Raw genomic sequence first — 15667 nt, 5'->3', positions numbered from 1 at the left:
AGTGAAGAAGGGAAGCAAAGTTGTTAGGTTTGTTCATACGAGACATGGTACCCGATTGAGTTTAGTTGATTATGTACCTGTTTCTACTTATATATCTATTACAAAATTAGTTTTGTTCAAAAATGAGTATTCTTTTCTGATCTTTGATCATCTGTTTTTATACCCGTAGTCAAAAAGAGTTAAGGGGTATATTACATTTGTGGTAAAAGTGGATGTGTGCAACGCAGAGAAGGAAACGTTTCCGACCCCACAAGACCGAGTCGATATAGCCATGCCCGTCTGTCCGTCCGTCTGTCCGTCTTTATGAGCGCCTAGATCTCAGAGACTATAAGAGCTAGAGCAACCAAATTTTGTTTCCAGACTCATGAGATATTACACTGCTACAAGTTGCTTCAGTTGCTGGCTATAGCGACTCGGCTATTGATGAGATCAAGAATATACATTCTTTATGGGGTCGGGAACGTTTCCTTCCCTGCATTACACACATCCACTTTTACCACAAATCTAATATACCCCTTAACTCTTTTTGAGTACGCGTATAATAAAATATCGATCTTCATATGTCAGGTGTGCATTTGGATTTAGAGCTGGAGAACCGACGCATTCAAAAAAAGGAAGTTAGGCTTAAAATAATAAGTATCTATAACAAATGAAGTTACTTAATGAATCATGTCCTGCTTTATGAAGTACATCCGGACCATCTGCTGATTTTCGTGATATTGACGTAACGCCCAACCTATCCTTGCAGATCCTTGCAACTGAGCGAGCGCTCCCCGAATCGAGCGCATAAATCAATCGTCAATGTAGGTATATCAGCCAAGCAGTCCCAGCAGCAGCCACAACAGACGCCAGCGGCCTCCTATCGCTCCTCTTCGAATAGTCTCCATCAGCCACCGCGACAAACAGGCAGCCCTCAGAGCTATGGAACGCGGCTCTGCGATCATGAGTTCACTTACGAAATGCTCCGTAAATCGCCCATCATGAACTTCCGCCGCGGAGACAGCAGTGACTATGAGTTGCCTGTCCTGCTCCGAAACAGGGAAACTATTAACTCTGGTGGCAACAGTGAGCTAAATTTCATGAGCAACGAGACGCGGATCTACGAGCACCCGACGACGGTTCTGAAACCGCAGCGGTCCCTCCGCCAAAGCCCAGCATCGCGGGATGACATACCTCTGGAGGTGGCAGTAGGCGTGGGGGGCGACTATATTTATCGACAGGCTCCCTCCCAGCCGCAAAGCAGCAGGTACTAAAATGTCCCAAGGATGACGCATCAACATCCATAATACTAGCAACAAACCCCGCTAACTCCTTTTATACCAACTTTCAAAGTAAGAAGCACCAAGGCCGAACCTACTGGCCCAAACGACGTACAATATCACTAAAGTATTAGCCGCTCCAGAAAAAGTGCCCGTGCGTGTTTAAAAGACTGCTTGTGCTTACTAACTGATCTCCGTACGAGTACTAACTGAATTTATCTATTTTGGTGGTGGCAGCCTCTATACTAAGACTATCGGAGCATGCACACAACTACACATACTAACATTAAAAGAGTAAATAAAGAGGGGGCATGGAATATAGCGAACATTTAATGTGCATTCAATCATGAGATCATTCGCATTAAGCCGGAATGAGGGAAACAGCCCCGTTGTAGTATCATAAGGAAGGACCAAAACTAGCAATGGCTAGAATCGGATGAATTTACTCTGCGTAACCATGTTACATGTTTTCTAGCGCCACCTCCCAGTCTCTTACATCAACGACTACCAAGAGCTGTAGCAAAACTCTGAACACAGGCGACTATTGGCCACGGTGCGGAGCTTGTCAAGAAAAAGCCGCGCCCGGAGCAATCCAAAGACAGTATTCTCTGTCAGTGGTTACGAAAGTGGACCAAGAGCCCGAATTCCGGCCCCACGTCACAACAGTGGCCGTTAATGACAATATCACCAACGTGGAAGCGAAGGCGGAAAAGCTCCCGCTTCCGCAATGGACTTTCTTGTGCAGCGGAGTATCCAACTGCCGTCCAAAGGAGCAGACAACGATGACCACCAATGCCAGTGAGCGCCGACAACTGATGGCTGTTGTAAGACCGCGTGTCGTTCCTTTGGCTCCGACATCACTCGTCCTGATGGGTACAGGCGACGTTTACGTTGCAAAAGCTGCGGAAGGCGAGAACAAATCCTGTCCACAGCTGCTGGCGGAAGTGGAGATTGGTCTAAGGTGAGTTTTTTCCTTTTAATTTCATAAGTGTCAGGTTGGAATACGTTTTCCCGCTCTTCTAATGGCCTGAACTGGCCAAGCCATTAGCGGATGACATGACGGGATCAAAATTTGTGTCAAAGTGTCATTAAAAATTACAGATAAAAATAAATAAGAGTGTCGACAGCGTAAAGCGATTGGATACTGTCAATAATAGATAACGGTCTTCAATGCAATATTTCCCCTTCCAGCAGCTCCCAGGGCAAGCAGGATGAATTCAACGACGTGAACAACAATTGTCGTAGGAGGAAGCGCAGTTCATCTCTGCCACGCCTAAAACCTAGAAGATATACGGAAACAGTAGAAAGGTAAGATTCCTGACAGTCTCAAGGGGAATGGAAATAATAATTGATGTTAAATCGTTGAAGCTTATGATGTTTTCAGTGCGGTACTTGTTGTTAGAAGTAGAAAACAGTTTGTCACATTCCACCAGAGTGTAAATTCGCAAATTTTTTTTTGTTTGGGAAAACATTTTTTCTCTTCCTTCAATATGCCGACAGGAAGGTAAATAGGCCGATCAAAGTCTATGCCTCAATAGACAAAACAAATAAAGAGGTAGTGGAGCCGTTCCCCATGCTGTGATGCCGAGTTCACTGACCTAGTGGAGACACATATTTGAGCGTCATCCTTAGTCAACGCCTACACCCGCCTCTTTAGCTTCTGCTTACATCGCGTCCTTTCACAATGTGCCCATACATAAATAAGCAATGAAGTAGGGTTGGTGCTTTCGCCCTACTGGCCACTGTTGTAAAACCGACGGTTAGTATTGACAGACATAGCTTTTGTCACAAAATTTGTAAATTAGCCGGCAGCGCGACGGAAACATTAAGAAAGCCAAAGCGTATTGAAATGTTAACAATTCGAAAAGCCTACTTGTGAGGAATTAATAATTATTAATACACCACTTTTAATTTATGAACCAGACCGAATTTTTCTGATAGATTTGGGGCTTAAAAAATTGTTAATGAATGTTGGTCTTTTTATACACGTACTCGAAGTGAATGTGTGCAACTCATAGAAGGATACATTTTCGACCGCATACAGTACATATATGTATATATGTATGTTCTTGATCAGCATCAATATGTCTCTGTGTCTATGTCTGTCTGTCTGCCTGTCCATCTGTCTGTCCGTCTTGTTTGACGCATAGTTCTCAGAGACTATAAGAGCTGAAGCAAACAAATTTTATTTACAGACTCATGTGATATCAGCCTGAATCAAGTTTGTTGCCCACGCAAACGACGAAACTCTGTGGCATCCACAATTTAGAAGATATGAGAACACGGAAACGCAGTATCATAGAGAAAAAAATCTCGTTCTCTCGCTCTCTCTTGCTAGCTGAGGAGATGTAAAATCTACATTGTAGATGTACTTGGCAGACGTCGCAAAAAAATGTAAACTTATAAAATATTTTAAAATTCCTCATAAATCATAAGCTGTTACATACATATATATATGTAGGTACATATGTATATACTAACTGAATACGGACATAACGTTTATGGGCGTTTTTTTTAGTGGTATTTTTTGTTTTTTTTAGAGGTAGTGCTTTTCTGACCGAAAAAAAGCCTTATCCATTAAATAAATGTAAAATCAAAATAAGCTTGGTTCGTTGAGAACAAATAAAGTTTGATTTTGTTGCATAGTGTAATTAAGCTGCTAGTGGTACCTAATTAAGCCCCTCTGCGGACACTAGTCCATTGCCCCTAATGGCTGCTATATATTTACATATGTATGTATGTATGTCAATACTTTTCCGCTTATCTTATGGTATTTAGCGAAACTTTATTCAATGTGTGCCTATACGTATATACATATGTATGTTTATTATTCATTTACATACATACAATACCTTGTTTGCGGCCAATTGTGAAATTATATCTTTTTAAATACCACACTCATGGGCGCGATCATTTTTGCTTCAATACTATCGATAGCAGTATCGAAAATTTGAGGGAAAATTTATATGTTGCACAACATCAGCTTCGAAACATGTATTTTTAGCATTTATGCTCCATTTTGTGTGAGATGAGCATTTTTGCCTCCATCAGCGAAGAAAGAGAGAGATGAAACTCAAAAATGAGTCTCGTAAATCTTCTTTCCAGCAACATCCGATTTCTAGCCACATGTGGCCGAGCACATTTTTAAGCACAAGCAACATGGCGCTAGTCACTCATTTATTCGTCAAAAAATGAGCTCCAATTGGATTTATATAATTCCAATACCGTTGTGCACAATTGGGAAAAATCCCATACCGTTTGTGCACAATTGGGAAATATCGAATTGGAAATTTCATTTTCAATAGGAGAACATTATTATAACATTATTAATTTAGCCCGAAGACATGCCGAAACTATATTCAAATATTAGAGCAAAAAACCCCATGCAACACAGTCCAGCAGAAACGCAACTCGTGAACGTAAACAGCAGAAAAAAAATTTCGAATTCTTAAATGAAACATCCATATACATACATCAACATACATAAGTATATATATATATAAGTAAAAATCCTTTCCCTATTACAATACCAAACCAGCACCTCAATATTTCCCGAACTTGCAACAGAGCGTGCGCAATGCAACATGCAACCAATGAATCGAAAATGCCGTCAGCTGTTTAGCATGTCCGAAAATTATCTTTTAAAATACTACATATAGTGCTATTTCAGGGCCGGGCCCCGTGTGAGCATTAATATTATTGAAATCTGTGCAATTCGTGAAACTCCCTGCCCCGGTTACCGGCCTTCAGCTGTAGAAGCTTGTGTGTGTTTATATGTGTACATACTGTAAATATGAGCCGCCTGTCGTTCCTAGTGACGTTTTGGCAAAGGTTATAAAAAGCAACGCAAATAGCGCATCCAATCAAGAACTATACGCGAAAATCAATAACACCTAACCGAAAAAAGTGTATTACGCAAAAGCTGTAGCAGCACACAAGCGAAATGTCTACAACAGCAATAAGTATGCCACCAGCAGTGGCGGGGGGAGCTGCATCGCAGCTGCAACAAGAACAAACGCAAGGATGTGACGTCGAAGCCAATGTCGAGGGCGACAATTTTCTGGTTGTGTGCATGGTGGGCGTTGGTGATGATAGGCACGCCGAGAACGGTGGCATCGTGGGAACAGATAGTGGGCGTGCCTCGGCAAATGAATTTGATGACGTTGCTGAGGAACCTGCCAGTGCCACAGAGCAATTAAAGGAATTCACAGAAGCTATGTCTGGCAGCAATGTACGCGAGGGCGAGGATCTCTATGCTAGCAGCGGATCCCATACAAAATGGTACTTAAAGCCCGCGCATTCCATCAGCATAATACCAACTCCAAAGGAATGTAACGAAAAGGGGACGGCGAGGACAACTGGCAGCCGTGAGGGGGGCGAAGCTTCTTCTCTGGCGACGAACGAAACCGCTATGTAAGTATTTGGCGAATTTTTGTAAAAACGCACAAATAACTGCGAAATCAGGATCATTTGCACACGAATGAAGTGTCGTGCTTCATCTTTACATTGCTCTGTTATTGCCTCTGTATTGTGGTCGCCGCTGCAGCCGTTAATAAATTAAGGTTAAACAGGAGAATATTTTGCAAAAATTTTGCTGTTCACGATATTTTAGCACTAAAAACACCACTGGCAGGTTCTTCAGTCAGACCCGGGTCGCATACCAAACTCTTGAATGTGAACACTGCCGTTTTGCAACACTGTCTTCTGGGCGAAACAGCTCATTTGTAAAACATAAAACCTGGCCTTTAAAATATAAAACTAAATTAAATAAATATGCATTGTAGAAATAGAAGGAGTGCCACACACACTGTGTGGGCACACATATCTAACTTGAACAGGTGCAATATTAAATAACAGTTGCAAAAGTTTCGTGATGCCCACATAACCCACATAATAATACGGAGGCGTACCCTTGAGCAGGTATCACTCATTTCGCGGACCATTGGTCAAGTATTCGTTCCGAATCTTGCTTGTTGATTTGTTTTATGATTCCCCTCTGTGCTCTGTTTACCGATTAAATCAGCTTTGCCTAATTTCCCATTGACCTGTTGGTGCTGTTGTTTGTTCCTGTACATGTGCTTAGCTTTAGGCCTTGTCTTAGTATTTTCCTCTCGTTCAGCCTGCGCCTCCCTTTCCCTCAGTTGGATTATTTTCCTCTTTTTCCTGTCGAGCTTGAGGACTCTTATAATTGCCTTGGGATCGTTTTTATGAGTAAGCGCTTGTCACAAAGTTCCTGGAATGCTATGGCTTATTTTTAGACGTGTATGAAAAAAGGGGCGCTGTTTGTTTATGTGATTGCTCTTTTTATCCAATTTTACCGCAGCCTGAATATATCATACATTGTAAATCCCATTGTGGAACCACGAACCAAGGCGGCACAGTCAGTCTTCAGTTAAATAGGTTATATATTTTGTTACCCCATATCAAACCGGACAAAAACCACATACATATATTGCCGTTGCTGCAGCCAGTCGCAGATGCCACTGTCTGAACGGCATTCGAGGCAGAGTTTCAGAATCCCCATTTATGGACAACAGCTGTCGGATCGGTCAGTTTCAGTTTTACCTACACGAGGATTGCAACGCTCCATAGATAGTACGTTAAAATCTACGTTGAAATGACATTACTCGCAAGTAATGTACTTTGTACAGATCGAACTAATTACTTCGTTCAGTTATAAATTATAAGAGATTGTACTATGAATTAATTTAGTATAATGTTTACATTTCTAGATAATCAAGTTATTTTCGCACTGTGCTTAGGCTATTGGACTACTAGTACTTAACCTGACGGTGCCTTGTTCGAGAGTTCGAGAAATTTTAATGATGACTACTAAACTGATCACCGTTGGTGTGCTGCCTTATCAGCCGCACAGTGTACAGCCAGTTCTGTGAAGCTACGTGAATCTATTGTATGTTGTCGAATCGTATCCACGAGATAAATGCCTTTTCTCCCATACAAGAAACAACATAGACAACAAATATAGGCTTGAGCTTTGTTACGAAATAATATCGACAAGAATTTCGGAGCACATCCAATCATTACTACAACACTTTCAAAACATACCATTGATTAAAGTTAGTATCCGTGGTTTCACTTGTATTTTTATTCTGCCAAGTCTTAATACATTCCCTATTTTTATCCCAGTTAGTTTTTTTTTGTTTAGTGAAATTGGTTTTTTTTTATTAGAGAACAGATATAAAACATATTTATTGTACATATGTATGTTATTTAAGGAGCACATGTTTCATAATATGTTTTTAGCGTTTGTTTACCATAGTGCTGTCACTTCGATGGTTTCATTTCATCGTTGATAAACACCATCAGTATTACCAGTAATGGCATCTATGTATATCTTCATATATTTTCACGGTGCATTGAAAAGTTTCAGAGCTCGTAAAAATAACGTATGTATGTGTACATATGTATGTACTCGTATTGGCAGCTCGATGGCTCACCGTAGAAAGTCGTATTTTTGGCACGAAAGCATATTAATCAATTTTAAATTATGTTACAGTACGTTATTGTATGGAGATGATCCCAAGAAGCGGAGACCTGGGGGAAAGTTATGGCCTAAGAGGCAACATATGCTGGCCATTCGTTCATTTGGTGCCATATTACCAGCCATTTCCATCTCCATTTCACTGGCCGGGCGTACTGGCCGGGCTAACTAACTAAAAAAAATCATTGAAGAGCAACAAAAAATCTACAAACAAAAAAACCATAAAATGAAATTTTAATTATGGCGGGGACGTGCACTAGAAGAACCGAACAGCTGACTCCGTATCTTTTTTTTTTTAGAAAGTAAGAAAAACAAAACTTTTCTATAAATTTAAAATGTTTTTACTACAGTCCTTAACCTTTTTGGGCCAAAACAAGCATTTGTAATGCGTTGGCGTAAATTTCTAGGTAGAGACAAAAATTTAACAGAGCTAATGGGATATAATAATTAATATTTTGTTCACGGCTAGATGGTTAGACCACCCCCTGGGTAGTCATTAAGAATATCGGTTTTGTGAATTAGATCCCTTCGTGTCTGTCATTAATCAGCCTCATCTCTGGAAGCCTTCATTCTTTTCTTCTTCCTCGAAACATTGTCAACCAGCTTCCGTAGGCATTACTACAAAAACTTCAGCTATGTTTCGGTAGATAACACTAGTTAACACGATTTTTCCTCAAGGAACAAAACGAACTTTTTCTTAAAGATTTGGGGCTTAGAAATGGTTTGATGATATTTTTTTTTTCTATGGCAGAACTTTTTTTTGAAGAATTTTTGAAAACTGGTATTTTTTTTTAAGCTTTTTTCAGAGGTAGCGCTTGTTTTTTTCACATAGCTCTAGTATCTTACGTCTGGTTGTAAAGAACTTTCCTATTTTGAAAAGGTAATTAAAACAGCTAGAAGTTAAGCCCAAATACTTTGTGATTTCAGCTTACCGTCTGGGAAATAAAAAGCATTGAAATGCAAAAATGATGATTTTTGTGCGGTATTTGTTACGAAATTTTGACTTTAAAAACTCAGGAAAAGTCGAAAAATCTATGGAGAGACTTTGGAGCTAAAATTCGTTAACCAAACCTAAAATATGGAAAAAATGAACAAAAAATACCTTTTGGAAGGTTGCGAGCCCAACTGCCAATTGGGAACAAAGCAAACGAACAAGGGTTGTACATTTGGTACCTGATCGCGTTCCTTTGTTCCCAATGGGCAGTAAGCCGCAACCTTCCAAAAGGTATTTTTTTCTTTTTACCATTTCGTTAACGAATTTTAGCTCCAAAGTCTCCCATAGATTTTAATGAGCGATACCTTAAACGACGCCAAATTAACGCACCTATACACAAAAAAATAGAGGACACAAGATATAATTTTTTTTCGACTTTTCCTGAGTTTTTAAAGTAAAAATTTCGTAAAAAATACCGCACAAAATCATAATTTTTGCATTTCAATGCTTTATATTTCCCAGACGGTAAGCTGTAATCACAAAGTGCTTAGACTTAACTTCTAGCGGTTTTAATTATCTTTTCAAAATAGCAAAGTTCTTTACAACCAGACGTAAGATATTAGAGCTATGTGAAAAAAACAAGCGCTACCTCTGAAAAAAGCTTAAAAAAAAATACCAGTTTTCAAAAATTCTTCAAAAAAAAGTTCTGCCATAGAAAAAAAACCATAATTCTTTAAAAAATTGTAAATCCCCATATCTATCAGAAAAAGTCAGTTTGGATCCTTGAGGAAAAAAAAAGTTCGATTTTGTCGAGTAGTGTAATTAGTAATCTGACACCTTATCCTCGTTTGCGGAAACTAAAAGAGCCAGTATGGAAAATAAAACAAAAACAAAGCTAAATACAATAAAGCCACTCGGCTTTTCAATGTACATACAGTTGTGTTCAATGAAATAGTAGTGCCGCACCTCACTACTTTCAAAACTCTTTTTGAGATAGTTCTAGTCTTTCAAATTGAACAAGTGATACCTTTACGGAAAGCCCGGAATGTAGGCATTGGATAACCCAAGACCCGTTACATTTGCATTCCATCTTCTTGTTTTACATGACATAAGCCGAATACCCATAAAATATGCTGTTCAATGAAATAGTAGTGTTTTTTTAGAAAATTAAAAAAAACAACGAAACTCAAATAAAAACATATATCTCATGTTCTTTATGTTTCTTGAGCTTTAATTTGTAGTTTTTTATCAATTTGGTTTTCATTGCGAACTTGCACCGGCCGGATATGGGTCATTAATCTCTTGCCAACGCTTCAATAAGATTTGAGCCAATAATCCATGAACCACTTGCTAAAACTTGGCTCTGGTTCACGGATTTCCAGTTGCAACAATGTATTTGGTATTCCAGCATAAGATTTCGATGAGATTTATATCCAGTTGGACAGTTGGCCATGGAAAAACGTCGATCTTTTCCGATAAAAATCAATTCCTAGCGAGCTTTTCTGGGTATTTTAAGTCATTATCCTGTTAAAAGATCCTTTTAACATGAATTTTTCAACTGTAATTTGAATTTAATGTATTCTAAAGTATGCCTACATACACAGTTTCGCTCAAAACCATAATATACTCAAACGCCAGGCTAGAAAGTACTAGCTTATATGAGCTGGGCCCCATAAGGCTCAGCCTTCCATGCCCAATATTTTTTTCATGATTTTAAGTAGTAATTGAATTTCTGTGAATGCCAAACATATTCTTTTGAGTCTATCTTACCATAAATACAACTTTACTATCATCAGTCAAAAGTATTTTTGTCACTGTGACACAGGCCATTCCACATGCGTTTTTCCAAACTGAAGTCGTGCACCCATGTACTCTTGACCCAAACCCGGAGCTTTCTGGGACTTCTTGCATTCAAATAATGTGTAATCAACCGTCTACAAACTGTCACATAACTGACAGAGCGATTAAAAATTGTTTTCATAATTTTTGAGGATATTGAAGGCCTGGTGTTGCCTTCGACCATCGCCGACCATCCTCTAAAAAATATGTTTTTCGAATACAAAATCGATTTTCAGTCTACTTCTTATAGTTAATTAATTAAACACAATAGTGAGAGTGCATACAACTTAGTTTTCAATCCCATTATACCTCCTGCCTTAAGTTTTTAGTTTAACTCTTAGGTCTCCTCTTCTTGACCGAGCAATGATTTCTCCAACGGCTCAAAATCAAAATTACCGCTATGTCCAAAACTTTCTTTCATCAAATTATTCAATCACCAAATTGAGCTAGGGGGTGGACTTTTTTAAATTAATTTGCTTTGTTTTTTCATTTTTAAAAATAAATTTAACCCAGCACTACTATTTCATTGAACAGCAGATATCATGGGTAGTTGTCTAAAGTCATAAATAACAAGAAGATAGAATGCAAATGTAATGGGGTTTCTTCAAGTTTCTAATGCCTACATTCCAGGCTTTCCGTAAAGGTATCACTTGTTCAATTTGAAAGACTAGAACTATCTCAAAAAGAGTTTTGAAAGTAGTGAGGTGCGGCACTACTATTTCATTGAACACAATTGTATGTACTTAAAAGATCTGACATGGAGAATAGAGCATGGCTTACAGCTACGCAATGACGTGCAACGTCGCCACACGTCGTTCATTACCAGTAGAACGATATGTGCAAACATCTTGAAATCACTATTTCTAAACGTGTGTCTTATTTCCAGTTTATTGTTTATTAAGAAGACCATTGAAAAATTGGTTTTGACTAGACGCACGTTTGACAGTTTAATTCCAAGTTACAGTACAATCATCTACACGCCTACAAGCTTTATAACTTTTGGAGCTACTATAAATCAAGTCGTACTGGCAATTAACAATATATTTACGACACAAGAGAAAAAAGATACATACATATGTATGTACATATGTACAGTTCAAATATGGCAACAACAAAAATACGCATCAATGTCAAGAGTTTAAAGCTAAAATCAGATCCGAACAGAATCTATTTTCAGCCATCTGACTTGTCTGTCTGCACTCGATTAACCAACAATTTACCCAGCTGTTGCGCTTACCCCATCCCCAGAAACAGTGCATCTGCCATCACTCTTTGTTTTCAGGTCGTTTTTTATATGGATTTCGTTGTACTCGTACATACTGGCTATCTATGAAACTAGCATTAACCAGCACTACGGAATACCTCTACTCACTTTCGTAATGTTTGTCTTGTAGTGGTTTGTAATATAACAATTTTTACCTTGATCTACTTGAATTATAAAAACTCATACTAAGTGTGCATACCCCTAGTGTGCATATTTAAATCACAAAACCAAATTTGTAACCCGATTCATATAGATGTACATAAATATGTAACACTGAAAGAACGGCAGAGAATTCTTCGGCAACTGGAGCCTGTACTACCTCCCCCTTTTCCTCGGCAAACAGAGCATGTCGAAGATGGGAAATTTGCACGAGTGCATGCGACTTGTTAACAGTGCTTGTACTCGTCCTACTTTCGTACCTCTTTCACCCCCACATTTTCTTTCACTTTCACCACGCGCTTTCTCGATACATCTTAATGGTAATTATTCATTCAAAATTCGTAACCAAAACCCACTTTGACTTACACAAGTGTACGAGTATACATGTTTGAGTTTGATTGCGCTAGGCGTCACAGAATAAAATCGTATTTTATAGGGAAGTGGTACCCCACACTATATTCTTGGAAGGATTTTTTTGATCGGTGGACTGACGTTCCTCTTCAAGCTTATTTAAAACGAGAAGGAACGTTGTACGTCGCTTCTGTGGCCCCAACTCTACTTTTATACCCGTACTCAGTCAGTATATACATACATACATATGTGGCGGGGCGGAAGGGGGCGCGGCGAAATTTTGAAATACACTTGAAAATCTGTAATATCTCATGAGTCTGGAAACAAAATTTGGTTGCACTAGCTTTTATAGTCTCTGAGAACTAGGCGCTCCTCAAGACGGACGGACGGACAGACAGGCATGGCTACATCGATCCGGCTATTGATGCTGATCAAGAATATATATACTTTATGGGGTCGGAAACGTTTCTGTCTCTGCGTTGCATACATCCACTGTTGCCACAAATCTAATATACCCCTTAACTCTTCGAGTACTGGAATAAAAAGTCACCTTGATGTCATTAACCATTGAAGCGACCGTTCAAATATGATTCAGGACGCTACGCAGATGCGGATCCCTCCTTTCCGATCCATTCATTACTTCAGCATTATTTTAATATGAGAGCTAGAGAGCCTCTCCCCACTTCCTACTCACCAACTACAGTTCATTTCGGCAGACCTTCACTTTCCTCACAAGCGGTAGTGGAGTTTCCCTCTGCCTTTGCCTGTCTTATGAATATGCAAAGGCTTGTGTGCGCCTCTTCCTACTTGTATCCATAATTCATATTGTTCGTGTATCGATAAAGGGAAAATAAGAATGATGCGTCTTGACTTATGCTGCTGTGAAGTCATAGTAGAAACTGCTATATTGGCATTTGCAAGTTGGCTTCATAGTTGGCTGTTTGTGCATATGTTTTCAATTCTTCATTATAAAGGAATACTAGAAAGCAGTTACTTTATTTAATGCTCTTATTAAAATCGAATCCATGCCTAAAACCTAAATGGAATATTCTCCGTTATTGCAAAGAAATCAGTCTCTTCTTATTGTCTCTTAGGGAAGAGTGTGAAATACGTTTTCATTTTACCACACCACAGCTGGCAGGCGGCTTGATCAGTTAAGTTCTGTCATTCCAGTCCTCGGAACATTTTTATACCCGTACTCAAAAAAGAGTTAAGGGGTATATTAGATTTGTGGTAAAAGTCTCGATGAGCGCCTGGATCTCAGAGACTATAAGAGCCAGAGAAACCAATTTTGGTTTCCAGACTCATGTGATATCACACTGCTACAAGTGTATTTCAAAATTTCGCCCCGCCCCCTCCCGCCCCGTCAAAGGACGAAAATCTGTGGCAGGCACAATTTTAAAGATACGATAAAACTAAAAACGCAGTATCGTAGAAAATTACCATATCTACCAGATTGCCGAATTTGAATCAGATCGGATCATAATTATAGCCAGAATGAAGAAATTAATTTTCTGTTGGTTCCCTCTCCTTCTCCAGCGCTGCTGACGCTACTGATTCTCTTTCTCGTTCGCACACTCTGCCACTTTCAGTGCGCGAGCAACCCCTAGCGGAGGAGATCTAGAATATAAATGGTACATGTATAATTTACATTTTAGATGTAGAATATACATTGTAGATGTAGAATATAAATTGTAGGTGTAGAATATACATTGTAGATGTATATGTAGATAACAGATGTAGCAAAAAAATTTTTTAATTCTAAAATTCAAAATTCTCAGAGACTATACGAGCTAGAGCAACCAAATTTTGTTTCCCGACTCATGTGATATCACACTGTTACAAGTGTATTTCAAAAATTTCATTCGCTTCCCCCACCTCCTCCAGCACGAGACCACTCATTCTCTTTCTCGCTCGCACACACTGCCCTGTGAAAAGCGCGACCTTTGCGGACAAGATGTATAATCTACATTTCAGATGTGGAATCGACATTATATATGTAGATATCAGATGTAGCAAAAACATTTAAAATGTAAAATATTTTAAAATTCTACATAAATCATAAGCTAGCAGATTTATATACTGACGGTGTACATGTATAAAAGTAGAGTCGCGTCCACAGAAGCGACTCACACGTTACTTCTCGTTTATTTTGGAAAAATGTATGCTCACACCTCCTTTTGTTGTCACTTGTCTGTGGTCTGGCAACTGATCAGCTGTACGTTCCCATCTTTGGGTCAACTACATTCGCGCTGTCCCAATAATTTTATGAAACTATTGTACGATGTCTACGTTCTCCTTTGTGAGATTCTTAATAGTAGACCTTGTTTTTTATCTTTAATTACCGCTGGATTTATATCCCATTGCTTGTTTTGGTGGCCGTCTAGCACAGGGTACGTAAATTTACATATGTACATACCTGGAGTTTATATCTGTATTGTAGGTTCAGCTTCTTTGGTGAGTTACGTTGTGCAAAATATGAGCTCGTGTTTGGTCAATAATAATTTCCATACTCATTTAATTTGATCCGCAGATGAAGTAAGACACGTACTCTATGGGGTTATATGAACATTTTTGAGCGCGGTCCGCGGTCTTCCACCGGCCTTCGATTCTACTTGTTGCTTTTGCTTTTCACATTTTGTTCCTTTTGTGGCCAGGTAAAATATGGCCAACACCGGCCCTGGGTCCCATCGCAGACATACTTGTTCTGTCGTTTTGCAACATTCATTTGTTTTAAGTCGCAGGAACCGGTATAAATTTAAGTTGCAATTCCAGTTGGAGTTCAGCTGCCTTGACCAACCCATGCATTGCACCTTGCACTTAACCTAGTTAAACATCCAGCTTCCAGAACATATGCAGACTCTGTGGAAAGGTTGCCTCAATCTTAATATATTTATCGTTAGCATATTGAACTCGCGCATTGAGCTGTCAGCGAGCTCTAAGTGCCTGTACATCCTGTGTTCCATTTCCCCGCATCGATTCAGGGAGTATTTTGAAGAGGCGCCTGTTGTATTTCCGGTATCGTATCAACTTTCAGTATATGTAGATATATGTATACATATGTATGTAGTATCTATAGATACTAGATTTTAGCTGACTGTTTCTTAATCGCAAGAGAGAGCCGTGAAGAATCCCCTCCTTTCATTGTTGTTTTTCGACTCGACTAGTGTTGGTTGGGTAGACTGAGCACAGAGCTTTAGAAGGAGACGTTTTCCTTTTTTAGCTCCGTGATGGATCACGTCTCCTTTAAATATGATTCTCTATTATTTGCCACACGCCATTTGAGGGGTGGGCTAGTGGAGGTAAAAGCGGCTGGCGGGACTAGGAACCGGTTTCCTGCCAGCATCGGCAGATGTTTT

The 15667-nt window shown here is 39.3% G+C and overlaps 1 protein-coding gene across 8 annotated transcripts in view; it reads left to right on the top strand.

The window, feature by feature from the left end:
- LOC111073709 overlaps positions 1-15667 on the top strand; it is a 38440-nt gene that overhangs the window by 13431 nt on the left and 9342 nt on the right. For 2 of the 8 annotated variants that reach the window (XM_022366162.2, XM_022366167.2), the window contains exons 6-8: positions 749-1246; positions 1735-2220; positions 2451-2567. In XM_022366162.2, coding sequence (XP_022221854.2) covers positions 749-1246; positions 1735-2220; positions 2451-2567 — 1101 coding nt within the window. Of the gene's footprint in view, positions 1-748; positions 1247-1734; positions 2221-2450; positions 2568-2627; positions 3134-3454; positions 3554-4797; positions 5673-7776; positions 7949-15667 lie in introns of those variants that run through there. The other 6 variants (XM_022366165.2, XM_022366166.2, XM_022366168.2 and 3 more) reach the window with 6 other exon arrangements.

The sequence above is a fragment of the Drosophila obscura genome, unplaced genomic scaffold (genome assembly GCF_018151105.1).
Source record: "Drosophila obscura isolate BZ-5 IFL unplaced genomic scaffold, ASM1815110v1 contig_200, whole genome shotgun sequence".
NCBI classification, from domain to species: Eukaryota; Metazoa; Arthropoda; class Insecta; order Diptera; family Drosophilidae; genus Drosophila; species Drosophila obscura.
This window is presented reverse-complemented; position numbering and strand designations above follow the sequence as displayed.